This window comes from Chenopodium album, chromosome 7 (assembly GCF_948465745.1).
Source record: "Chenopodium album chromosome 7, dcCheAlbu1.1, whole genome shotgun sequence".
Taxonomy (NCBI): domain Eukaryota; kingdom Viridiplantae; phylum Streptophyta; class Magnoliopsida; order Caryophyllales; family Amaranthaceae; genus Chenopodium; species Chenopodium album.
Window position 1 is genome coordinate 76410978 of NC_137840.1, and position 27505 is coordinate 76438482.

Here is a 27505-nt window from a genome sequence, read left to right on the forward strand (position 1 = left end):
AAATTATTGACTTGAATCGAACTCGACTCAAACCCGAGAATGACCCAACTTGATTCTAACCAGCACATTATTGACTTAAACCGAACCTGACTCGAACCCGAGAATTACCCTAATCCGTTTTAACCCGAATTAAACCCGACCTATTATTCACCTGACACGAATGTAACCCGACCTAAACCCGGCCCAAACCCGATAAGAAGTATGACCCGACGTGACCCGACTCAAGCATGATCCAACCCAAACTCGACCCGCATAGGTTATGAAATTAATTCGAATTGACCCGACTCGATTTGACCCGACCCACTCTTACCCGACCCAAAGCCGACCAGTTTATCCGAATTGACAGCTCTAGTAACTAGGACCTATGACAAGCCATTTTAGCTTTGAATCTTGTTCTTCGTTTCTTGTTAATTGTTACCCTCCTTTTATTTTCAACAGTTCAACACAATAATCTTTCTTTAACTGCATTTTTTTTTTAATTTTTGAAGAATCTTTTACATATTAATTGATTCAATTATTTTCTATCTATGTAATTGCCCTGAGCTTATTGTTGATAGTCTGAATTTTGATTTCAAAAATACTTTGCTTGACTGGGTGAAAATTGGAGTAAAGAAGAGTCTTGTTGGGGTTGCTCTCTTGTGGCATATATGGTATCGAAGGAACCAGAAGGTTTTTAATACTAATGATGTGCCACACCTAGTTGTGAAAGATAGAGTAGCACGCTTGGTGGGGCAAATCTCTGTTTCTCTTATTGATTAACCACACTTGTTTCTCTTGAGGGCAATACAGTAATATCGTGGGGTATGAGTGGATTTTCGATATTTGACGTGGTATATAATAAGAGACAACTGTAAAAGTGTTATTGACGGTGTTAACTTGATGTTAAAAAGAGGTAACTGCAGTAAAAGTAATGAAATTACTGTGGAAGAAGTAACAAAGACCAGGAAGTAGAACTTTTTTTTGAAAGAACACGAAGTACAGCTAGAACAGGTTGGGATACGAAGTTTTTGAAGCTGCAATACTCGAGGAAATACACTAGATTTGACGCCAGTTCAAAGGTAAATCTCAGCTGCTTTCCATTACGATTCTGCTATTCTGGTTGTTTTGAATTGTTTTAATTTTGTTGTGCGGTGAAGAATGAACTGATTTACTCCTGATTTGTATACCATTTGCCAAAATTATGTTGAAATAGATCCAAGGAATGTCGAAGAATATGAATTGATTTGTTTGTTATTTATTAATTGCCACGAAATTGGTTTCAGAGTTAGGTAGTCCTTGTAATTTTTTGTTCGATGTATGTTCCAATTAGGTGGATTCAGGGTTGTAATTATGTTAGGGTTGTCCTTCTAGTGAACAAATGAATGCATGTTGATTATTCGAGCAGTTGAATGCTAGTTGGGTATTTGTGAAATCGAATGTTAGATGATTATTTTGTGAATTGAATGGTAATCAAATATTCAAATAAGTGAAAGAAGTGTGTTTGTTAAGTGAATTTTTGGTGAGCTGCGCGGTAGTTGAATTGGTATTGTTGCAATGGACAGGTGTAAATGTCTGAAGGGGATTCTAAGCGCAGACGTTCAGAAAAATTGGTATGTATTTTGTTCAGTATTGGTAGAATTTTCTGGAGAGAGGTGTAACTCAACTTCCTTGTCCTTGTTATGGGTTTAGTGGGATGGAATGGTCTTTCAGAAAAGTTATGATTTTGGATTGTTTACTGAGATTGTAGTTGAATAATAAATTGGTGTGCTCAATGTCTGAAATGAATTGCAGGAAGTATCCAAAGGCAGGGCTAAAACAATATGTTTGGAGCCTGGCATGTTCAAGGTAAAGCTTTTATTTTAATGGGATGTGTTGGTGCTTGAAGAGCTTAATAATAATGGTTATTTGAAATGAATTTTGTTTGATTTATCAGTAACACTGGTTACTTGGTTATGCATTTTAGGATGATAGTTTAACTAGTGGAGGAGCTGTGAAAAGTGGAGCACGTGTGATGGTGGAACTTTCCAAGGGCAGCAAGAGGGTAAGCTTTATTGTTATGTGTAGAAGTTTATAAAAGTGTTGGTGTGTACTAATAATCCGGGTCCGGTTGACAGCCACCGAACATGAGTTGCCGTGTGGAGACGTTTGGGCGTATATGTCAGAAATTTGATGATAGGAGAAAACGTTGGGTGATTGAAATGGGTTTTGGTGGTCTATTATATCTTGCATTTGATATGCAACTTCCAAGGCAGCTAGCTTATTGGCTTGTCACTCGTATAGATCCGATTAGTAAAATGTTGATTAGTCCTGATGGTGTCGAGTTTAGATTTTCTAAGAAACAAATCCGTTGGGTTCTAGGGATACCTATGGGATCAAGGAGTGTTCCTTGCACCAAAACAATGACTCCACATGATCGTGAAATGGTTCAAAGAATTCTGTTAAAGTATGGAAAGTCATGGGAGTGTACTGGACAATCTGGTCAGGTTTACACGTCTGTCGGGATACCGTTGAGCTCGAATATGATGGATCGCTTAGAGGGGTACTTTGATGCTTCCGAGGAAGAGGAATTTAAGGCGCTGTTCTTGATAGTTTCGTTGGGGATGATATTGTGCCCTACGCAGTCACCAAGGCTTGCAGCTAAACTTATACCTACAATTGGATGTGCTATGGAAGCAGTTCAATATGATTGGTGTGCTTTAGTTTTATCGAAGTTAATGAGGAGTGTTTCTAGCTTCGCCCGGCGGTTCTATGCTAATGGATTTGCTAGTGGATATGGGGGTTGTTCTCTATTTGCAGTGGTATGGCTTTGGTAGTACTTACTAGTTTTGTTTATCATGCATATTATTGATAGATTATTGATGAGGCCCCATTATTAATTATTAATGATATATATAAATTTTTTTCAGATCTTTTATTTGGACCGTTTAGATAGGGATGTTGTTGATTGGGATGTTTTTCCCAGAGTCAAAGCCTGGAATATGCATCATATTCGAAGAGCTTCGAAGATGGACAAAATGATTTCTGGGGACTTTGGGAGGTTAGGGGTAAGCATATTCATTTTTATCATAAATGGCATTAGTTATGTGGCTGCAATAACCTATATTTTTTTTGTTGTAGGTGTTGGATGTAGCTTATGGCGAACAACATCCAAGGGATGCAAGAGATAGTGTTGGACCCTTAGATGAGCATAACGTGCGTAGTACATACCTTTTGTTTTTAATATTCTGTTTTTTTCTTATATGGTGATGGCTTACCCTCTTTTTTCTGGACAGATGGTGTCAACAGAACTGGGGGTTAGTGTCCATGTTAGGCAAAGGAGGGGGCGAACTGCATAGTGAAGCAATAATACTCATTGGTGTTAAGTGAGCAATAAGATTCCTTGTGAACTAATTTATTCAACTGTTGTGTGCACTTTGTAATAAAATGGAGGATGATTGTTGTTGTTGTTGTTGTGGTACCGCTTGAGCCTTTTTCATAAAATCACCTTACTTTAAATCAATTTGTAATAACCTGTAGGAATGTTTGTTGTTGTAGTTACTGGTTGAGCCTTTTTCATCAAATTGCTTTTTAATTAAATCACCTAATAGACATGTTCATCAACCCTAATTGGTTGTATGATTATTCTTATATAGATGATATCCAGATCTCTGTTCCTGATTGTAACTTTTCTGCCCCTAATTCTGCCTTCAATAATTGTAAATTGCAGCAAGCTTTGAATGTTCCATTTAATGTCAGGTAATTTCCCTTTATTTTGTGTTGTTTTTAATTTAATTTTTGGGGGAATTTCATGTGAATTTTTTTGTGAGGCTAGGGTTTTCAATTTTGACCCCACTTGATGATTTTGTGAATTATGTTGCTAAAAATTAAAATTTTGGGGATTTTGTGAATTACCCATTATTTTTTGAGGAATGAATTATATGGGTTTTTATTTTAATTTGATTTTTCTCTTTTTATTGAATTTTTGGATTCGCCTTTCCTCTGTTGGAATCTGGTGAATATATGATTAGGGTTTTTTTTTAATTATTTTTCGATTTTTCATGTACTTTTGTTGAATTTGCAACGTGCATATAATTAGTGTCAGTCTTGATATTGATTTTATTAAACATTATTGTATAAAGTTATTTTTTTAATGCATCAATTAAGGATAGATAGATGAATGAAGTTTGGTAATGTTTTTTGTATACTTGTGATTTTTAAAGTTGTTCGTTAATACTAGTGCATTGTGGCGCCATTTAATATTTATCCACCATCTCTTGTTCGAGTTTGAGGTGATGCTTCATACATTTTGTGAGTTGGTAATTAAGGAAGAAACCATCAATATATTTTATGAAGTGCATTGCTGAATGAATGAATGGTTAAGTAAAACAGGTGGAGTTGTTTGGGGAGATCGAATACTAGGACCCGAGAAAATTAGGTGAGGAGTAACGAATTTAGGATTTAGATGGGATTATGGAGGTGCTATAAGTTGTGTGATTTTTGATGTCTAAAAATTTGATGTCTAAAAATTGTTCATGTGGCGATGATTCAGGAATCCTTGCTATTACTTTGATGTTTAGATTGTGGAGTTATAACGCAAGGGTTCAATTGTGCACAGTTGCACACCATAAGCCAGGATGAAGAGCTCGATATTGGGATGAGTTGGGATTGTGCAGTGGGATAAAACTTTTCTTGTATTACATTTAATGATAAATCCTGGGTGTAATTAGTTACTTTTATTTTGTGGTGCTCTATGCAAACATGACACTACTGATAATCGACAATGCAATTTTGGAGTTTTAAATATGTCCAGTTGTGAAAACGATGCATGTTAACTAGTTCTTGTCACCTCAAATCAGCCCTTGAAGAAAACATAAAGCTCAAACATAATAGCGTACATAAACACATAATATCATACATACACGTGGAGTTAAACCACGCACACATATGCCCATGTTAGCACACATAGGCTTAATTGTTTTATAAATATAATAGTAGTCCAAGTCTCAGATAGTTGAAATTTTAAAGGCAACACACAAGCTAAGTACCATTACTAGTCCACCAGCATTTATATATTACAGACGTAATAGTAGTGAATTAATGAGTTCCTCCCATTCGACGCAGCAAGCCACACATCAGTTCACCTATTCCTGTTCACCAATACTTAATTTAAGTTAGCTCATACAATTTAACAATAATTGATGAATAATTTTTTATGTTACAAATGGCAGATGATTAGTGAATTAGTTGGGGGAATATATGATCTGAACTTACCTCATTTGCATTGATTGAACCCAGCATTCGGAGCTCAATAGTTTGTGAGTCTGCAACCATCACCGTAGCATTAACTCTACTTGGATCCCAGAATACGATGCTGCCTCCCATTATACCCTTCCCTGCATCAAATCTCCACTTCATAGCAGTCCCAAGCTTGCGCAGAATACTTTCAGTGTTGAAGGATGTTGCCCCGATTTCTGCCACAATCATGAAAATAGGGTTGTGAGTTCCAACCACTTGTTGAAAGTGGGGCACAAATGATGGTCGTGTTATCCTACGACCACTCCATAGGATCACAGCAGCGCCAATGTTGAGGGTCTTCTTGTCATTTTCTAACACCGGGCGAAGCGTAATAGCTTGGTAGCGACTTGTGGGCTGATGTTCAATGAACTGGTCCTGGGTGAGCGTGAAGTTGATGGCGCTCATTTTGTCTTTCACCTTGCATTTTGTAAATACAAAATCGCGTATTAATCACAGTTTTTTAATTTTTATTTTTAAGAAAGCGTATTAATCAAAGTAATTGTTCGTTCAATACAACATATTTGCAATAATTTCCTCTATTTAAACTTGATCCATGTATGGGTTATAATAACTCAATATACAGTCCACTAAAAGGGTCCAGCCTAATGATGTGGTTCAATCTTGTAGCCCAAATTGATAACTGGTTGATTTAAATAAATAAAAGTTAAATCATCATTACTAACTAGTGCAACAAATGCAACCTGTGGTTATAAAATTAGGCCACCAGTATAAAATAATTACTGTCCCAATTTAATACAACATGTTATAAGAGACATTGGAATGAAATTAATAAGTTCAATGGAATGATTCGTGGGACATTTAAAAATTAGCCCCACCAAATTTTAAACAAATAAAAAATTAAAAAAAACATTGGTGTGATATTTGTTTAATTAGTAAATTAGTGAATAATTTATAATTTTTTAGCTTAGTCATTAAACTCCCCATTTCATAATTTTGTCCAGTATGTACATCGTGAACCTAATAATTCTCTAGTTTTACAAACTTTTTAACCAAAAGGAAAACTTAGTTATTATAGTCCTAAAATCATAGTAATACAACAGTTATGTTATTTGAACATACATTATAAGAAAGTAAAGTACCTAAAAACATGCATATATGCAAGTAAATATTAACCAGAAATGCAACTAAGTAAATAAAAAAATAATTACACAAACCAATTTAATCAAAGTGGCGAATTGTACCTGAAGGAAGACAAATTCATCGGTGTAGCTCCCGAATTCCGTGGTAAACCCACCCATTCGTAGAGAGTAAATAGGGCCACTTTGCGGGACTATTGGCTTCGGGTCGATCAAGTTAACCAACCGCTTTGGTATTATTTTAGTTTTGCCCTCATATTCCACGGTTGCATCATTCTCCAGCTCTCGAATGACGGCTTGAACCTCGGGCTTACCCACGACATCAGCTATGTTGGGAAAGTGAGCAGGAAGAATCACCCCGGACTCATCCATCATCATCAGTTTGTCCATCCTGTGTTGCTCCTCCGTGGGCTTAGCAACAATCTTGCTCAAGATATCGGACTCTACAACATGTAAAGTTGGCAAACCTCTGGGACTGTAGAAGTAAACATAGTCATTAAATTTGATTTCCGGCTCAGTGTTTTTGTTGTATTCGAAACAATGAACAACGTTCTCTGTTGGTGGCGCAAAGAAGAAACCAGAGGGGTTGGGAGTGTGAGGGTTTGCCATGGAAAAGGTGAAGAATAGAAACAAAATAAAGAAATAGATTTGTGGAGGTGTGGTATCCTTTTTATTCTAGTTCCCCTTATGCAGACAGGGTGCTTTTTTTGCTAGCTGCTAAGCACATAAAGACAAATCAATTTATTTTAGTAGTTTGTTTGAACCAAAATTTGATTCTTCTGCAGTCTGTAGTTCAATTTTTGTTTTACTAGTACACTCAACCTCAATAAAAGCTTTCCCATGAGTTGTCTCAACAACAGTACTATACTAGCAAACCCTATATCCTATTACCCTAAACCCTATAACCCCTAGTAACCCTCAATTGTTACATTTTTTTGTTTGATCTTGATACATTATGTGGTTGAATAATAATAGAAGTTATATAATTTTAATTTAAATATTTGTGTAATACTAATCATGTAATTTAGTTTATAATGGATTAGATTTAATTATAATTATAATTATACATGTGTTTGATTATCTCATTTGCCTCGATTGATTTGGAATATTACCCTAGCTATTTCACTCATTTCACTATTATCGATTATCTCAATTGCCTTGATTGATTGAGAATATTAACCTACCCTACCTAATTCATCACTTTAAGCATGTCATTATGTTATGTCATTAGCCGTTTTAGGTTAACCATTAATCTTAAAGGACTATTTGACCACTAACCTCATTAGTGTAATATGGTCATTAGTGTCAATGTTATGATTTACTATCATTGCAATGTATCCTAGGTCCAATGATCGATAACCGTCATTTAGATAATCATGAATCAAAATTCATTACTCTATATCATCCTCTATCTTATCAGCATAACCATTATCGTGACATTAACTTTGTATCCTATTAATCTTAAAAGGGTTGTTTAACCACTAATCTCAAATATAGATCGTGACATTAACTATTTAGGTGTCCTATAAATCCTATCGGTTATGCTTATGATCAGTTACCTCATTATTGCAATGTATCACTGCTCCAATTAAGTTAACCGTCATTTTGAGAACCGTGAATTGAAAGTGATTACTCTACCGTTTGTAAGTTTATGGTAATCTGAACAGGGTTATTTGACCACTAATCTCTATTATAGTCTTGTTATTTCATCCTCTATCTTATCAGCATAACCATTATCGTGACATTAACTTTGTATCCTATTAATCCTATCAGCTGTGCTTATGATCACTTACCTCATTATTGCCATATGTCCTTGGTCCAATGATCGATAACCGTCATTTCGGCAAACGTCTGATCAGTTGTGCTTGTAGTTTTGAGAGTGCTTCAATCACGATATGAACTGTCTGATCGTTCACCATCGCGGCAGTTTCACATAAAGGCTCAAATTTTTTTCATCATCATGTCAAATCTCTTCACATGATCCGTCTCTCCGGGATCATGGTCAGCAACTTTGACCCTTGTGTGTCTCCGGGGAATGTCTTTCCGCCAGCGTGATAAAATGTACTTATCAGGAAGAACTTCCACATCATTTTCATCAAGGATCCTAATGGAGTGTTTGCATAGTATGCCATGTGTCTCGAACATCCTACATTCACATTGCACCTCCTTTGTGGTCGGAAAGAATGAAACACTGTAGATCCTCCGCCTATCTGTAATTACATCCTCACTAGCACCGGGTGGAACAATCCATACACGATCCCGCACCAAATAATGAATAAGGCTTTCTGACAAGACCTTCTCCTCTCGAATGCTGCAGTACATCATCCTTGAACACTGTTTTTGAACTTCTTGGAACTTATTGTCCGTGTATAACTTCCAAAAGATTTCTTCAACCTTAAACCCACTAACTAACCTTCTCAGGTACTTGGAGCAACGGTCATCCGCACTCTCCTCATCTTGGAGCCGTTTGTTCAACGCCATGCAATACTTTTGAGGGAACTCATGAAGTTTGGTTTGTCGGTTCACATAGCCATCGAAAAACCGATGTATGCTCTCTACCCTCTGAGTGGTTTTCATACCTGCCCAAAAGAACTCCTTCATGTAAGACGGGACCCACATATAACTCTCTTTGTGGAGGGTTTGCAGCCAGTCATTCTCCTCCAAATTGTACTCAGATATAAGCTCTGCCCATCGGTCGTGGAACTCCATGGGGGTAAAACTCTCATACACAACCGCTTTTAGAGGGTTGAGAAAATCTTGGTAACTAATCATATACAAATCAATACAGAAAAAGGTCTTTCATTAGATATGACCAGCACTGAAATATTTGAAATGGCAGATTGCATTAAAGGTATCTGAAATGCAGTGAGGCAGAACACAGTATAGCCATATATTTGAAGTTGATCAATCAAATTTAACAAACAACAAAAACATATACAAATCAATACAGAAAAAGGTCTTTCATTAGATATGACCAGAGCACTGAAATATATTCCATGAGCAACTATGACAAGATATTAAAATATGTACCAGAGGTGGGGGGGGCATTGTAATTAAACCTATGAACAAACAGAGAAGGAACACAACATGGCAGGTACAATGTTATGGACTGGCTAAACGGAGTCAACACCGCAAGTCAACCACAACTTTTGGTGTATACGAGGCGCGCTAAGTTGGGGCAGCAGGGGGTCAAGAGTTGACAGCAACAAGAAGCAACATGACAAGGCTAATTAAAGAGTAGTTTGGGAAGGGAAGCAACCCTCTTTAATCATGCTCTTTATGGGTTTCTATTTTAGTTAATTAATATCACATGTTTGATCTAAGTCTTGAGTATATGTATGGTAGTAGTAGCATTAGCAAGAATCATTCAGAAATTTGTGAGTTAACACTAGAGAGACTTGTAGCCTCAAGCTGCTAGAGAGAGTCATAACCTCAAGTTATGTTTATCCCTTTGTAATCGTTCTTCAATCAATCAAAAATACTCAAGCTTTCATTCTCAATTACATTCCAATTGCACAAAGTACATTAGTCGAATTCAGTACATAACATACAACCACCACATAAAACTATTAATAGTTAGACAGTGTACATTTAAAATATTTGAAATGGCAGATTGCATTAAAGGTATCTGAAATGCAGTGAGGCAGAACACAGTATAGCCATATATATGAAGTTGATCATGCTGCTCAAGGGTAGAACAGTCAATCAAATTTAACAAACAACAAAAACATATACAAATCAATACAGAAAAAGGTCTTTCATTAGATATGACCAGCACTGAAATTTATTCCATGAGCAACTATGACAAGATAGTAAAATATGTACCAGAGGTGGGGGGGGCATTGTAATTAAACCTATGAACAAACAGAGAAGGAACACAACATGGCAGGTACAACCACCACATAAAACTATTAATAGTTAGACATTGTACATTTTAAATATTTGAAATGGCAGATTGCATTAAAGGTATCTGAAATGCAGTGAGGCAGAACACAGTATAGCCATATATATGAAGTTGATCATACTGCTCAAGGGTAGAACAGTCAATCAAATTTAACAAACAACAAAAACATATACTTATTAGTAGTTAAACAGGGTTAGTTAATGAAAAAAACTAACCGTCCACACTTGCCAAGTTTTTCCGGTATCTTGCTCATAATATGCCATATACGCCAACGGTGAATAGTGTTTGGCATGACTTCAAGTAGGGGCCTCCGCATGGCTGCTGCTTGATCGGTCAAAATAGCTTGAGGAGGTCGGTTGTTCATGCATGCTAGCCACTGCCGGAATACCCATTCAAAAGTATCACAGTCTTCATGTGATATAAGTGCGCATCCCAACAACAAAGTTTGGCCATGGTGGTTCACACCAACGAAGTTAGCAAAAGGGAATTCGTACTCGTTAGTTAGGTAGGTTGTGTCAAAACAAACTACATCCCCGAATTCCTCATATGCTACTCTACTTCTAGCATCTACCCACAAAACATCCTTAAGCCTCCCCTCCTCATCTAAACGTTGTGCGTGGAAAAAGTTTTGGTTGCCGGCTTGCATTTTTTGAAAAAACTCCATCATAGCCACTGCATCACCTCCAACCATCTTCAATCGCCTAGCCTTGTATACCTCATGTTGTAAATCTTTGACAGTGAACGGCATGTTTTTCACTCCATTTCGCTCAGTTGCCATGCACCCATGAATCTGAGATATCGACACACCTTGTTCATAGAAATCCATCAACCTCTTCTTTACCTTTGAGGTGATGTGCTTCATGCGATACTCCTTCACAAGCTTCGCTTGAGCCGGATCTATCAAGTGATTATGCTCTAAGTGCACGGTCTTCAATTCCCAAGCACCATCTTCATTAAGACTAGCATAAATTCGGGCCAAACATTCACACTTTTTTGAAGTCCGCTTTGCACGACTCAACTCATTCTCATATATATCACCGTCAACTAATCCCTCTGCACCTCCAACTCCCATTGCCTTTGCCCTCTTTTTGGCTTCCCTCCTAGCCCTCATGTCGGGTCTTCCCCAACACTCACACTTCCAAGAGGTAGCAATTCTTTTACTCTTGTCCTGCTTAGAATTTACTCCCTGCACCCTTGTCACTCCAAACCCAATCTGCTCAGCATACTCCTTATAATAAGCTTCAATTTCTTGCCAAGACTTAAATACCATCCCAAGCTTAGGCTCCTCAACAGTGAGCACAGTCATTTGGTTGCTGCCAACAACTGTGTGTGTCGTATGAATTGTTTTCATGGGGGATAAATACCTAACAGAAATTGCATTTGAGTCATCAGTTTCACCACCATGTCCAGTGACATTATCAGTGTCAACAACAACATCCTCAACTACTATATCTTCTATACCTTCACCCCCCACATCTTCAACCTCCACATCAATAGTATTCCTAAACTTTACTCCACTGCCCCGATCTACAACACCAACCTCAATGCCCCCTATAACCGGTTCCATATCCGAGTCAAAATTATCAGTCCCCATTTCATCCTTTTACTCCTTCCACACATAAAACAACATAGATTCACATTCCAACTTAAACATTAGCAATCTTAGCAAAACCAAAATAATGTGTCTAACAAAAAAGGAGCAGTTGAGCAAAATTAACAACACAGACACAAGACAGAAAATAGCAGATTCTACCATGTCAGAGCTAGGTGCAACAGAAATAAGCAGTTTCTAACAACCAAAAGTGCAACTGAAACAGTAATAATCCTAGTATATCAACCAATTAACAAAATACAGATGCTATAGGCTCAATCAAATCAATTTTCAGCTATACATTCTACCAGGTAACTAGAATTCATAAATTCAATTTTAGAGTAATATACAACTCAATTTTTCCAAACGAAACCACACTTGAATATCGCAGCACTTTAATTTTTAATTTTGGAAAAAAATCAAAACCTAATTTGAACAATCAGTTAAAATCAAAGGATACAACTTACACCACTAACTACATCAACCCATTTCCAAATAATATTTGTAATTTAATTCACAATTCAAGTTCAATTACAAAAAACTGCAATATTCGAACAACAAAACTACAAACAAATTGAACCACTAAATTGTAACCAAAATATCAACTAGTAACTGATATTTGCAATTTATTTCACAATTTATAGTTCAATTAACAAAGTTTGCTACATTCGGTACTCAATTTAATAAAAAATTAGCAGAACATATCTTCAGAAACCCTAATACAATTAAACAATGACCAACATTAAACCAATCGACTAACCTCTACTTCCATTCACACAGAATATCAACCAATTAAGACTGGAAACCGCCTCAGAGCATCAGCTACGCCGGATTTGGAATCGCCAACAAGAATGAAAATTATCTCCTCTCGCCATTTTAGAGAGCAGTAGCTTTCTTTTGTTCTTTTGGGTTTACTGCGTGGTCCCGGTTGAGAAGATAACGTTCGTCAATTTTTAACACCAAAGTCAGCAACACTTGCCAAGTAATCATGTCCCTACCTATACCCAGTCAGCAGTCCAACAAGGTAAAAAGTTGGACATATTTTCAATAATGCTACTAGAGAAACAATGTTCGTTTCTCATGAAGAGTAATGGGGGCCTCCTCCGCTTGGTGGATGATTGTGGGAGTTATGCGGCCAAAATTTATGGGGCTGTGAAGAGCAAAAAATGTAAGAGCTCGAAGAAATGGCTTCCTCCTCCTCCCAATTTTATTAAAGTCAATTGTGATGCATCTTTAAAGGATGATGGGTGGATTGGCCTTGGAGCCGTGGCTAGAGATGCAGCAGGTGAAGTCTTGTTTGCTGGAGTGCGTCGATCTCGTGGCTATTGGCCCCCTGAGGTAGCTGAATGTAAGGCTCTGCATTTTGGGGTGAAACTTGCGCAGCGTTATGGATACAAAATGGTGATTATGGAGTCCGATTGTCAGCGTGCTAATCCGGCTTTCAAAGGCTGCTACATTCTTCTCTGATCTCGACTCAATGCTTGATGATATCATTTCTATTAGTTCTAATTTTGATTTTGTTTCGTGGTCGCATGTACGAAGGGATGGGAACTACGTTGCTCATCACCTTGCTAGTTTAGTACCTTTTGGTGTCGAACAAGTTTGGGAGAATTTCTGCCACCTGTAATTTCTCCTTACGTTCTAATGGACAAATTGTCCGTTGATTAATAAAATTGGTACTAAACGTGGTTTCAAAAAAAAAAAATTAATTTGTCATTAATGCATGAAACATTGATTTTTCTTGATTCTTCTTTTTTGGCTGATATATTCAATTTAAATTGTTTATATAAGCTGAAAAAAAAAAAAAAAAAAAAAAAAAAAAAAAAAAAAAAAAAACTAATTTAGTATACTACAATAGTAGTAAGGAAAATGCAGTATTTGGTGTTGTGATTTATTGAGACTATAAGTATTACTACCGTAACACTTGAACAATAAAATAGAGGTTTTATTAAAGACGTGTATGAATTAATTAAACTATTGTGTGCTATGGAGGATCCTATTTGAAATAAGTCAATAAATCATGTCTCAATTTGTAGGAATTTACATTATCATAGTTAATTTTCTTGATGACTCTATATGTTGTATATCTTGCATCAGTTGCATGGCATGTACGTGCTATGATTTCTGCAACACAGTAGTATTATTTGGTGACTGGTTTTGCATTGCTGGTGACTTGGTGAGTAGGTTACACTTTTACGAAGTTTTAAGATAAAATAGAGTCGAAAGCAAATACTTGTATATTATTTTTTTTCAAAAAAATCATAGGAAAAGCGGATTATTCTCATCTTCTTATTACAGATTAATTAAAATATATTATGTACATCATCCTTGCTTTTCTCATGGTCAATAATAAACAGTTTGATAAGCTCTAGCTTTTCTTGAGTGGTTGTGCGCTCTGGTTGACTAAACAAAAAGGCAAATAATAAAAAGAATTCATGGTATCATCATATCCCATATAATACTAGTAGTGATGACCAATAGTTGGTTGAATTCCATATTATGATATATGCGGAACAATTTGTTTATTATGGAACAATTTTTTCATCTATTAGATACTACTCGTAATTTGTAGATCCTTTACAGAGATTATTTAAATATATCAATTTGTCAAGTGCGGAGATTAATAGAAGACTAATAATGTAGATGTGAATTATCTCATGTTTAATTTTAGATATCACTTTCAAAAACTTTAATCAATCAAACTAATTGACACTAGTGTATATCAAATTAATTTTAGATATACTAACATAACAATAAACCCTAAAGATATATTTTCAAAATAACATCTTAACATAAATATTCTAAATATATTATTCTCTGAATGATACTCACGGAAAATATATCATACATATATTTTCCGATATCTCATATCTCTAACATATTATTATAGCTATTACAAAGTTTCATATGTGGCTGTGTGGCAGCCACAATTTTTTTTGTTTTTTAAAATTCTTTCTCTCTCCTCTCTATTCTCTTTCTCTCTCCTCTTTTCTTCTTCAAGCCAGAACTTTCATCTCATTTTCTCAGAGAACGTAACACTAATTTCGCAATCGTCTTCATGGTTTGTTTGTCGATGGTTCGTTCGTCGGAAATAGTGGTTTCACTGGGAGGGTAGTGGTGGTTTGGTGACTCCGTCGTCGGAAAACAAGTTCAAAGTTTTTTAGGCCAAATTCAGCCATGAAAACTCTAGATCTAGAATTTTCATGGTCGAATTTGGCCTTTTTAACCATATTTGAAGTGATATTCGAAACCATTGTTAACATTTTAAGGTATTTGTTTGATTTGATTTTTTTTTTAATGGTTTGATTGGATCGGAGTTTGTTTGTGGGTTAGGGGCTAGTGGCAAGGCGTTTAGGTTGGTATTGGTTTGTTGGTGGTGGTAGTTTTTGTTGGTGGTGGGTAAGGGGTTACTAGATCCGTTTAGGGGTTACTAGGTGGTTCGGTTAGGGGTTACTAGGTCGGTTAGGGGTTACTTCGGGTTACTAGGTCGGCGGCCAGGGGTTACTTGGGGTTAATAGGTCGGGGGCTACTAGGTCGGTTAGGGGTTACTTGGGGTTACTACGGGTTACTAGGTCGGTTAGGGGTTACTTGGGGTTACTAGGTCGGTTAGGGGTTACTTGGGGTTACTAGGTCGGGGGTTACTAGGTCGGTTAGGGGTTACTTGGGGTTACTAGGTCGGGGGTTACCAGGTCGGTTAGGGGTTACTAGGTCGGGGGTTACCAGGTCGGTTAGGGGTTACTTGGGGTTACTAGGGGTTATTAGGTCAGGGGTTACTTGGTCAGGGGTTACTAAGTCAGTTAGGGGTTACTTTTGTCTTGGGGTTACTTTGTCATTTGCTAATTTGACAACCTGTCGCATGGTGCGGCCAGCCGCACCAGAAACCCACTGTATAGCTATAGGTCTATAGTATCTAACATACTAGTCAATGGCAACATTCCTTCGAATTAATTGGCACTTGCATTGTTGCATAACAAAGTTAGTAAGTTACTTAGGGCCTATTCACATTTAATGAACTAAGTTGAACTGAAATGAACTAAATTGAATTGAAATAAATATTTTATAAGAGAAGGAAATTATTAGATGAATTGAATTGAAATAAACCGAAATTAAGCCGGAGTGAACTGAACCTTAGTAACAACTTAAATCTCCTACAAGGCACTAGTATAATGTATGAGCGCATTGTTTCTCATTTATGTACGAGATCACCCATTATCTTTAAGCACATGTCCGTTTTCTTTTTCTATAGAGTACAGTATTCATTTGAGCCTATTTATCACACCATTCACACCTACCTTTTCACACTACGTCATTATTAAATAGCCTAATAAACTAACATATTAATTTCAAGAAACAAGTGTCAATAAAATACATATTTAATTGTGTTAAAAAAAAATAAGAATACATATTTTGATATATATAAATATAATTTCCTATATTTGGGTTGGGAAGGGGTTGGTGGGTGGTGTAATAAATTAAAAATGGGCTCAAAGTTGGAAACAGGTCCAAAAGACCTAAAACTAGGCCTTTTTTTTAGCTTTCAAGTGTAGCGGAGTAGATTTCAGCAAAGTTAGGCAGAACAGATTTTACTAGAGCAGAGTTTAGCTAGAATACATGGACACTTCACCTACCTATCGTGTTCGTATCTAATATCGTGCCAGACACTAACACTCGTTGGACACACGAAGAAACGTCTCGGACCGTGTCCTACTATAATAGGGTATGTTGTGCTTTGCGACACGCCACCCTATATACGGTCAAATTCTTTTTAAAAATTTATTATATGATTTTTAATATGTCATACCCGTGCCCCTATTTTGAGATAGATGTTTTCTTGTATTGATTTCTTACCTTTATTCGTGTCACTACCCGTTCTTGTACAATCTAAGAGCTCAGTAAAACAGGGTTCAACATCATAGAGCAGATTTTAACATAGCAGATCACAGCAGTTCAAAATACGTAGTACTCCGTAATAGACCCAAACACCTACTGATATATTTGGAGAAGCACGCGGCCCAATAACTCCCACGTGTCCCACGCGCTAATCACACGAGACGTTGTTTTAAGTCAGCGATTAACAAGTTAACGATAACTCAATTGAAAAACCAACTCAACTTTGACCCATCAATCTCTGCACTTCTCTCTCTCGTATGATCTAAATCTCCTGTCTTTTTTATTTTCAGGTAATTTATGGTTTAAATTTCATTGATTCTTAATTTTATTTTCCTATTTTTTGGGGGTGTAATTTGATTAGGTTGTGGAAAGATGAGTTCAGATCCCAAACTTCATGGATTTGAGGAAGTCGCAAAGCATAACACTAAAGATGATTGCTGGTTGATTATTTCTGGCAAGGTCAGTCTTTTTCTTACATTTTACTACGAATTGCGATTTATATCTATGAATTTGAGCTTTATGATTCTGATTATTATAATTTTTTTTTAATTGGGAATTGAAATTAATATATAGAGGTTGAAAGATGGAATTTTTAATTGGAAATTGTGTTTTTGATAAAATTGAAATTTGCATTGCATAAAATTCTGTTGATAGCCTAAAATTTTGCTCAACATATATTTTTAATCGGTAAGTTATTGGGTTAGATTTGTGGTTTTGTTGAACAAAGTAGAATGAGAATTTCGAAGATTTGAAGAGGAGGTGCTTGATTAGAGTATTAGAACAGATCTAAAGGGCAGTAAATGCTATGAAATACATCGCAAGTTAGTTGGGAATGGTTATACTTTAATTTGTTTCATTAACGCACCCTATAATTGGTTGGGGAATACCTTAATCTTGGCCGAAATTATATGACCTTGTGGGTGGAATTGACATCTGAAGGAACGAGATGAAAGATCTAAACATGACCGCCTTTAAGAAACGTTGTTAGATCAATGACTCATTTACGAAACGTTGTTAGATCAATGACCGCCTTTACTAATTATACACTCTTAATCAATGTAAGGGATACTAGAATCTTACATTAATCAGGATACCAAGTAATTAGTTCTAGTCACAATTACACAATTTAACTTGCAAAAGCGGAAAGCTGACAATGCAGAACCTGCGGGTTAAGCTTCAAGTATGTTAGTGAATTCCGATAAATTTTTTGGTATGACACAGCTGTAGTATTGGGATTAAAGTTGGGACTTGAATCACTGTCTGGTGCTATTGTCTTACCTTCTTGGTTACTTGTGTATATTACAGCAAGCAACTCGTGTTAACGTTTTGCAATACGTCATGTGTTGTTGTATCTAGTATTACTATGATCGTTACTAGTTAATGTTATGAAACCTGAGCAATGCTGAACTTTTATAGCTTAATTCTAGCCAATCTTTTTGTGGAAAATTTATTTTTGGTTTTGATCCAATTTTAGAGAAACTGACCTGTATAAGTGAGACAAATGTTTTTAATTGAATTTGTTGAAATTGATGCACATGGATTAACTTGGAAGCTGGTTGATTACTCAAATTGTTACTGTCATATAGAGTTTATGTTTTAGTGCACATATTCAATAACTTTGAAGTCAATAGCCTAAGTTATTATTGAAAATAGACCCTAAAAATGGCTAGCTCTATGGCTATGATTGTTTCTAGAATGATAATAGACGAGCTTAAGCCAATATAATCCTGCACTCAGTCGTGCAGACGTGCATGAGCGCCTGTGTGCAGTTCCAATCTTGCTGCTAGCCTATTTTTTGCTTTCAATGGCCTGGCAGACTTGCAGCTAGGGAGTATGGTTGCCTGTGCAAAGTTCTGATTTCTCCCATGAACCTCATTCAAAACACTTTAATAAACCATCTCCAAAGCCATATAATACTCTTGTAATTGCCCCAAAAGATTTGTCAAAATTGACTAGAGCCCAGAATTGTGTAAGATGCTCCGACATCTTGCAATGAAATTTATATCCTTGCTGTGATTTGAGCCCAGAATTGTGAAAGATGCACTGACATCAAACTTGTGACGAAATTTATACCCTTGCTGTGATTTGATAATGATAATAATGCTTGAAAATCAAATTATGCTGTGTTCAAAGCCATCTATTGACTTGAATGTCATCTCAAACAACTTATGCAGGCCTATGATGTAACTTCCTTCCTGGACGACCACCCTGGTGGTGATGATGTCTTGCTCACAGCGACTGGTAAGAGGTTTAGCTTTCTTGTGTTTGTGTGTGTGTTCCACGGATTCACTTTTTTTTTAATATTTTATTACTTGTGAGCATTATTTATACAATTTTGAAATCATTGTAGGGAAGGATGCAACAGAAGATTTTGAAGATATAGGCCACAGTGATAACGCAAGAGACATGTTGAAGAACTACTATGTTGGTGATGTTGATGTTTCTACCATCCCATCTAAACACAAGCCTACAAAGTCTCAACCTTCCCAGGCAACCACACAGACCAACCAATCTTCCGGATTCCTGATTAAGTTATTGCAGTTCCTGCTGCCGTTGGTCATACTAGGTTTAGCTTTTGGCCTGAAGAACTTCAAGAAAGAATCGACCAGCTAGATTATTTAACTCAAAAATGCAATTGATGAGCTTATATGGGATCGATTCAATAGGCTTCTTGATTTGATTGTAATTTTATACTGTTGCATTTAAGTTGCTTAACTTGTCGTTGATTAAATATTTAAGGGTCCAATTCTATTCATGGTGATGTACTTGAATCAGAAATGAGGAATATGCTATCTGCATTCTGCAGCTTTGCTGTTAGAGTGCAACTCTGATCTCTCATTTTATTCTATTTTCTATTTCTTATTTGAAATGATAGATAATACATTGTTTAACACACCGTGCATCTACAATATTCACATTTACAAAACGAGTTTGGAGTAATTTTTCTTCCTGCTGCTCCGGCATGGCTTGTTCCTATCGTATTGCACATACAAGTTTACTTTCACAATTTGTAAATTTTTTTAACTATGAAAGATAAAAGGGTCTAATTAGGAAATCAAATCATAATCGATGTGTTATTAGGAAATCATTATTTTTCCAGAACATCAAAATTAAACTATGAATAGCTAAGCTTGAATGCATGACATTCAATTCAAAATTATCAAAATGAAACGAAAGAAGATCACACAACCCATACAGAGTACCTTTCAGCCACTTTAAGAGATTCTAAAATTGTGTATGGGCTGATTTTTTTTTTTTTTTTTTTGATGCAAAGCCGGGGGAGGAAAATAGATTAAAAGTTTAGCAAAATATTACAAGAGTTAGGGAGGTTTATCCTCCAATAATACATCCCGAATTAAGTCAGGTGGGTCATTCAAAATAACAAAGGTTACATCCTGATTTGGGGAAGTTCTACAGCACTTGGCTAGGAGATCAGCAGCCTTGTTAGCATTTCTACCTTCAAAATCCAACCTAACATCTTGCAACCTCTCAAGCTGGTCCCTGCAACATTTCAGGATATTTGAGTTAGCATCTTTGGCAGCCATGCTATTCATGATGAGCTCAACACCTTGCGTTGTGGACCCTTATATGCTTGTGTATGGGCTGATTCGTTCTGCATATAATGGACCCTTATATGCTTGTATAGTTGCGTGATATGTTTGTGTTATGGACCATATTGCATTAACTCATACTCTATAATAGTTGGACTATATAATATATACTTCTATATATGATGTATGCATAATTATAATAATGGACCATCATGCATGTATGCATAATATATACGACGCCGATGCCCTTGTTTTTTTTTTTTTTTTTTTTTTTTTGGACTCAATTATAGTGTGGGATGATGCATTAAAGATTATATGTTCACGGGTTTTTAATGTTCAATGTTTTGCTAGGAGATGTGCTGATTTGATAGACAAAGATTGAAAGTAAATGAATCATCATTGCATGTCAATACTTTTTTTTTATGGAAAAATATCATATCTACTTTAAAGCCTATTAGATTCAGATTAATTTGAAGTTAAATCGGATCCTGTCACAATTGAGTGTAAAACTCTCTTAATAAGCATTATAAAGTCTCGAAGTTATGACCATGGTTTATTAGCTGATCTAAACACTTGTTGATTATTCATTATCGTACATACTTACGAGTAAGTTGAGCTCTTTAACTTTATTGTTAAAGTTGGATTACACCTATCTTAGGGTTAAAGAGATAGTGGATCATAAATTTTGAGACTTAAAGTTGGATCTTCAATTCCATTTACATATCTTTAAAGGACCTTTTGTCCCCCTTATGCAATGCATCTTTAAGTAAAGCATTGATGTTATTGATAATATGTAATGTCGTTTATGTACATCTACTTTGCAAAGAATGAATTACGGAGTATGGATTTTATTTTATAAATCTTTTTTACCTGCATCTTTTATTACCTTTAGAATTTTGTCCATGCATGTACCACAATTTTGTAGCACATGATCTGAGTAACATTAATGCAAATGTTGAGACTTGTTTATGAAACTTGGAAGTAGTCTTCAAGATCTATTCCCTCTTAAAGCTAAAAAGTCCGATCCATTGCATGTTGATCAACATACAAGTCCAACAACGTTAAAACTTATGGTAATGGGAAAAGGCGTAAAGTAGTACTTCACCAATCTCATATATTAGTCATTCTTCTTTTATTTCTTCAATGTAAGACATCTTGTCTTAACTCACATGCTATTTAATATCCTAATAGCTAGATTAGAAGAAATCAAAATCGACTCAAGTTTGAGTTTGTGATGACTTTTACGTGTGTTAAAGCTATGATATCTTTCATGATCTTCCGTAGTAAGGATTGGTCCGTTATATATTATCGGATCACTTTTAAATCCTTTCATGTTTTATGTGGGGCTTAAACATAGACACTGTATTATAACTCTTGCAAATCAAACTAAGGACATAGTTAACATCATACCATGAAATCATAGACAAGACAGGCACCAAATTAAAGCTTATCAACAAATGCAAATATCCAATATATATAGTACAAATCAATGTAAATTATTGGTTCTCGAAAAGAAGAAGGCCTTTCGATCAAAAGTATTATTATTCATGCAACTTCTCCCTAAACATTTGGTTATTTAAAGCAATTAATAAGGATACTTCAGGCCAAAGGTAGCAAAGGAGACAAAGTGGGTTATGTATGTACATCTTTTATTTTGTTCTTATTTTCTGGCATGTTAGTGATGTTACTATGTTAGTAGCAAAAAGCCCACTGAGAAAACTTACGATAAATGTGTGGTACTTTTATTGTTTATATGGAGTCGCAAAAATAATAATATAGAAGAGATTTGATTGTAAAATTTGGACACCATAATCTACCTTTAATGATATGAAACAAATTGATGCTGATAAAGTACATCCTCTTTTCGCAAAATTATTTAATAATAATCTTTTGTACTAAAGAGTAATAGTAATGTAGTTGGAGTGGTCTAATTAGTTTTTCTACTATGTTTTGTCCTTTGATGATGACCGATTACAAAAAAAATCACTTGCTTACTTTATGTCTTTAACATATAGAGTAGGGCAATTTAAACCACAAATCGACAGAGTTTATTAAAGACTTGCTTGCTGGAAAGCGGCCACTAAGTGCAATATCATCACTTTGGTCTCATCCATATTATGCAAATATTCATTTTTACTATACAAATGGAGTCTTTTTTTGTAACTTACAGATACATTAGATTTTTTTAAAATATTATTTAAAGTTCTTTTCTTATTGTTTAAGCTATTAATAATATCTGAAATATAGAAAGGTTTCTCATATCTACAATAACTCCTATTTTGGTAATCTTGAAGAATGACCCTTAAAGACAATTAGGACTGAATTAAGATGTCATCACTCATTATGTAGAGCACCTAATAGCCTTATTACCACTGAGCCAAAGATCGAGACGTATTTGCAATAATAATCTCATATTTAATTAGAAAGAAATTTAGAGCACCTAATAGGTATAGAATCATCTAATCTCATATTTTGTAACATAGTGATAGTTACATACACAAAGCATGGGTAGATGAGTTCAATCCTAGCTAGTTATAAACACAAACCATATACTAGTACAATCTTTCTTTCCTAGTCACATAGAACACCTTTGATTTAGTTTCTCTCTTTTGATAAAAGAATCAATTAGCTTTAAAAGGAGTTAAAGTATTACTATATGTATTGTTTTTGGCTAATTAATAAATAAAAGTGAAATAATACAATGATTGAATGATGTTAATTACGGAGTAAAATTTAATCTTATACGAGCTATCTTCAATATATGTACGAACTTACGGAGTTCTAATAAAAAATTTAATGTTATACGAGCTATCTTAAAGAGGAGCAGGTTTATGTACGTCAGCATGGTTAAAGACACGAAGAAGCTACGAAGTACTTTTGTGCAACACGAGTCCGTACAACCCAACAACCTGAAGATTGCAAAGTGTTTGGGCTTTCTTAATTTTAATAGGCATAGTTGCCAGCTATCATGTCAATTTTCTATTACGAGTAATAATTGACGTGATAACAAGCTTACAACAAAGTTTTCAGGGCCCCAAATTTTACTTTAAGTGGCACCTCAATTTATGTGGCACCTATGAACCATCACTCCATCAGTGCTTCTAACTTCTAAGGGTGTGAATTCTGAATCTTATGGAGATGTATGTTAGCCTAGTAATCTAATTACTACCCATAAGGCCGTATTGTACCTAACTTTGAATAATTATGGTGGATTATAAGTTAGAGACAAAACATATTTGACTCTGACCAATTAATCTCATTATATTTTGAGCTACTAGTTGTCTTATGTAGATAAAAATTATAAAATAATATAAAGTCGTGTTATATTTAGTGGTTCCGTATGCTTATTATTATTACAAAGAATTTAATAATTGTGTAATCTATATTGTTTGGTTTGGGTGAGAACTGAGAAGTCATTCGGGTTTTGTAAAAGGAAAATTTGAATTGTTTATTGAATGCAATATAATTATATCGAGTTGTCAGGTCTTTTTTACCCATATTGTCCCTAATTTACACACTAGACTTTTTAGGAATAGAAAAAAACTTTTTTCCTTGAAGTTGTAAATTTTTTTTTTCTAGTGTTTTTATTTTTGATGTAAACACTTACTAATGCTATAATTGACTCCTATTATTCAAAACTTGTTGTAAGGATTTCATATAAATGTGATTTAGAGATTACTTGTAGGAGATTATCAAATTATCAAGTGAAGCTCATATACTACGTATATATATGTTCCAATAAGAATTTTGCATAATTGTGATTTCCATTATTGCTAATTTGGTTAATTCCCATTACTTGTAGGATGAATATATAACTTAATTGCAAATATGTAGAAACATTCTTAAATACTTGTATTAGTATGTACCTTGCACTCCATATTTGTAGTTTATGTACAAACACTCAACCAACACCAAAGTCAAAAGACCAATTTACATAGAGTTTTCTACCGTCATTTTATAAAATCTTTCACCACTAACTCACTCTAGATAGGAAGAAAGGGTAAACAAGATTAAACATAAACAAAACTAAAATTAACCAAAAAAGAAAAAAAAAAAGCAAGGCATTATGATTGATGATCTAGTAATAACGGGTCAAGCACAAGTTTTGGAATTCACTTCACATCACTTATGCCCTTCTAGGTCGCACTTCCACCGTAAGAGGGTGAGCCATCTCACATGAGAGTTTTAACACTTCTGACAAGTCCACCGTGGCATCCGCCGTGGATGACACCCACTCATACTCGTGTAGCAATGATGCAACCCAATAGGTCACGGTGGCTAGCCCGAGTGCCTTCCCAGGACAGGCCCGTCGGCCCGACCCGAATGGTGCGAGCCTCAGATCCGACCCAAGCACCGAGATTTCACTGTCGGGGCTCGACCCTAAAAACCGGTCCGGGTTGAACCTATCGGGCTCGGGCCAGACCTCCGGGTCCCGGGTAATGGCCCACATGTCGACCATGGCAGTGGTCCCGGCAGGCACGTGATGTCCATCAACTGTAGTGTCTTCAATAGCCAAGCGGGCCCATGAGAGGAGTGGGCCCGGAGGATGGACCCTGAGAACTTCTTTGATCACAGCCGTCAAATAAACCAATGATGTAATATCAGACTCAGAAACCGCACGTGACCTTCCGACGATAATGTCCAGCTCATCATGAACCCTTGATTGGACATCAGGATGAAGGACTACTCTTGCTAAAATCCACTCGATTAAAACCGCAACAGTATCCGTGCCTCTAAATATCATTTCCTGATAAATAAAACATAATTAATTAATTAATCAATTAATATAATGAAGATATTAATGGATGGAAGTTTATGCAAAGGTAGAAAACATCAAAGATCTTAGAGAATCTGGAAATGATTTGATACGACATTGTCAATCAAAATAAATTTACTACTTGGAAGTACCTATCTGGCCCTCTTGAAAGTGATACCATTTTTAGCTTTACTCTCTTTTTTTAAACATGTGGAAGTGGAACCTAGAAATTTGCTTTGTTTTAAATTGCTAATCCTTTTCCTAACTTTTTATTTTTTTTAAGCTTATTATGCTTTTTATTTTGCTATAATTTCACCTCACCCATAACATTTCTTACAAATTTGTTAACTATAACAAAAATCCCGTATTCTATAAACTTTTAGCTGATATGAATCATTATGTTGATGCGCATAGTAAACTAGCTAATTTGTCAATCGTTAGTGTACATACCTAACACTTTTATCAACCAAAAAGAATATTAACGTCATTTTTGTTCTGTACGAGGTATTAAGAAAAATTATGTGGATAAAAAACAGTCCAATCGATACGTATTACGAAAAAAAAAAACTCGAAAACCAACTAAATATCTCCACTTTTTAAAATTTTAAACTATAATTAAACATTATTTAGACCATTACGTCATCTCACTTCACCAACACTATATCTACTTAAACAACAATCCTTATATATTAAGACTTATCGAATATGGTTTAAATTTGTCCTTGGTACTTTTTTAACCGCCAAAAGATTAGTCACGATTCCTAAACATGTTGTTGTAGCATTTTTGTCTCGACCTTTAAAAATTGGATAACATCCTCAAATAATTAAGTACGTAATTGACGTAATATATAAATCATGCATGTAGTTCTAAAACTAAAAGTAGAAATAAGTTGGTTATACTATATTTCTAATAGAAAAACTTACCCAAAGCACGGCGATCATGTCCGAATCGGAAAGTTTATCCGAGCTCGGTAAGGATAACAAAACATCGACAAAATCCCGGTTGTTCGGAACCGGGTTAGCTCGATGTTCAGCAATAATACGACCAACGAACCGGTTCACTTTAGGAACAAGTCGGGAGCATCTAAACCGGATTTTTTGAAAGTCAAAATCAGCTAACCAAGATAAATGGTCACCCCAATTTAAAACCCCTAGTAAATCATACCCTTCCCCCACCATCTCCTTCAACTCCTCACTCTCTTTGTTTAATGGGCCTTCAATTATACTACACTTCCGCCCAAACACTGAGCCCATCATGTTACTCAACGAGGCCCGTCTAAGCACATCACGTGGTTGGAACGGGCCGCTCTGAGTCCCAAAATAGTATGTCATCGCTTCTGCGATGGCATTCCTCTGGGACTCAGAGGCCTTAATTTGTTTAGGACTAAACATATGGGTTGAAGCAACCCTACGTAAGGTCCGCCAGTACACACCATACGGGGCGAACCCGATGGCTCGGTTAAACATTAAACTATAGGCAGACTCTTTAATAGGTCGGTCAGCAAAGTTAGATGAATGAAGTATATCCTTAGCCACTTCATGGTGGCACGTAACGATCACACGCGTTTCGCCGAGGCTAAAAGCCATAAGGCGTTTCGCGTTACAAGTTTGAGCTACGGCGGATATCTTACGGTGAGCCAAACCCGTCATGAGGCCCATACTGCCTAGAATAGGCCAGCCTCTTGGGCCAGGGATTGGGTTTTTGGCCCAATGAAACAAACGGGCTAGCCTGTATTTCCCCCAAGCTGGGCCACCTGGGTAAGACCAGTGGATTAAGGCCATAGTTAACCAAACTATGGCAATGATAAACAGGGACAAAACAACATTAAAGGTTGAAAAATGGTTGCATTTAGAAAAAAGGGCAAATACCCAAATTGAGTCAATATTAATATTAGTGCTCATTTTTTCTTTGATCTTAGAGAGAGAAAAGAAGAGGATTATTTTGAGCTAAAGAGGTTTGAGTTATGTTTTTGGTGCTAAAGAATGAGGTGTTGGGGTCCTTTATATAGGGTGGCAATAGGACAAAAGAGCCCTCGCAATTAATTAATTATAAAAGGGAATCAGAAGAGAATGTAATTTTAATAATTTTTATGAGATGCTAATTGGGTAGACCGTTATGTATTGTACTTAAATAGTTTTTTACATGTATTAATTTTATATAATCAATTATAGTACTCTACTTGTAACGTAAGTAATACTTAATTAACATTAAGTACAATTACTAATTACTAATGAATTTCTTGATTCTTTCATCAATGAAACGTAACTTCTGTTAACGAAATTACACAAACCACATCTTAATAATTTTTTAATAAATATTTTTTTTAAAGGGTAAACTTACAAGAATTGTTTGTGATATTTTCATGAAATTTCCCTTATATTGCTTCCAAGTTTTTATTTTATTTATAGTATTATTTTATTTTAAATACAAACAATAAATGACTATTGTATAACTTTTTCTAC

General features: G+C 35.6%; 6 protein-coding genes across 7 annotated transcripts; 2 read left to right on the plus strand and 4 right to left on the minus strand.

Annotated features, from left to right (window-relative positions):
• The first annotated feature begins 932 nt into the window (after positions 1 to 932).
• LOC145638636 (uncharacterized) lies at positions 933 to 2827 on the plus strand. Its single transcript, XM_081689624.1, has 5 exons — positions 933 to 1058; positions 1542 to 1589; positions 1771 to 1824; positions 1943 to 2020; positions 2094 to 2827. Exons 2-5 carry the CDS (start codon positions 1548 to 1550, stop codon positions 2790 to 2792), a joined length of 873 nt encoding a protein of 290 aa, XP_081545750.1. The 5' UTR covers positions 933 to 1058; positions 1542 to 1547; the 3' UTR covers positions 2793 to 2827.
• Positions 2828 to 4992: 2165 nt separating this feature from the next.
• Positions 4993 to 7114, minus strand: LOC145638637 (uncharacterized). Its single transcript, XM_081689625.1, has 3 exons — positions 6456 to 7114; positions 5230 to 5670; positions 4993 to 5105 (listed from the first exon to the last, which is right to left on the minus strand). The coding sequence occupies exons 1-3, from the start codon at positions 6957 to 6959 to the stop codon at positions 5100 to 5102; spliced, it is 951 nt and encodes a 316-aa protein (XP_081545751.1). The 5' UTR covers positions 6960 to 7114; the 3' UTR covers positions 4993 to 5099.
• Positions 7115 to 8291: 1177 nt separating this feature from the next.
• On the minus strand, positions 8292 to 9059 carry LOC145640710 (protein FAR1-RELATED SEQUENCE 6-like). Its single transcript, XM_081691941.1, has one exon. It carries the CDS (start codon positions 9057 to 9059, stop codon positions 8292 to 8294), a length of 768 nt encoding a protein of 255 aa, XP_081548067.1.
• Positions 9060 to 10291: 1232 nt separating this feature from the next.
• LOC145638638 (protein FAR1-RELATED SEQUENCE 8-like) lies at positions 10292 to 12765 on the minus strand. 2 transcript variants are annotated; one of them, XM_081689626.1, is made up of 2 exons: positions 12606 to 12765; positions 10292 to 11854 (listed from the first exon to the last, which is right to left on the minus strand). In XM_081689626.1, exons 1-2 carry the CDS (start codon positions 12615 to 12617, stop codon positions 10448 to 10450), a joined length of 1419 nt encoding a protein of 472 aa, XP_081545752.1. In that variant the 5' UTR covers positions 12618 to 12765; the 3' UTR covers positions 10292 to 10447. The 2 variants fall into 2 exon arrangements, with proteins under 2 accessions (XP_081545752.1, XP_081545753.1); XM_081689627.1 differs by having other exon boundaries at positions 10292 to 11863.
• A 4167-nt stretch (positions 12766 to 16932) lies between these two features.
• LOC145639689 (cytochrome b5-like) lies at positions 16933 to 19685 on the plus strand. The gene is made up of 4 exons (XM_081691004.1): positions 16933 to 16990; positions 17097 to 17194; positions 18910 to 18976; positions 19086 to 19685. The coding sequence occupies exons 2-4, from the start codon at positions 17108 to 17110 to the stop codon at positions 19346 to 19348; spliced, it is 417 nt and encodes a 138-aa protein (XP_081547130.1). The 5' UTR covers positions 16933 to 16990; positions 17097 to 17107; the 3' UTR covers positions 19349 to 19685.
• A 4430-nt stretch (positions 19686 to 24115) lies between these two features.
• LOC145639688 (cytochrome P450 78A3-like) lies at positions 24116 to 27011 on the minus strand. Its single transcript, XM_081691002.1, has 2 exons — positions 25967 to 27011; positions 24116 to 25033 (listed from the first exon to the last, which is right to left on the minus strand). Exons 1-2 carry the CDS (start codon positions 26942 to 26944, stop codon positions 24413 to 24415), a joined length of 1599 nt encoding a protein of 532 aa, XP_081547128.1. The 5' UTR covers positions 26945 to 27011; the 3' UTR covers positions 24116 to 24412.
• Between the last annotated feature and the right edge of the window lie 494 nt (positions 27012 to 27505).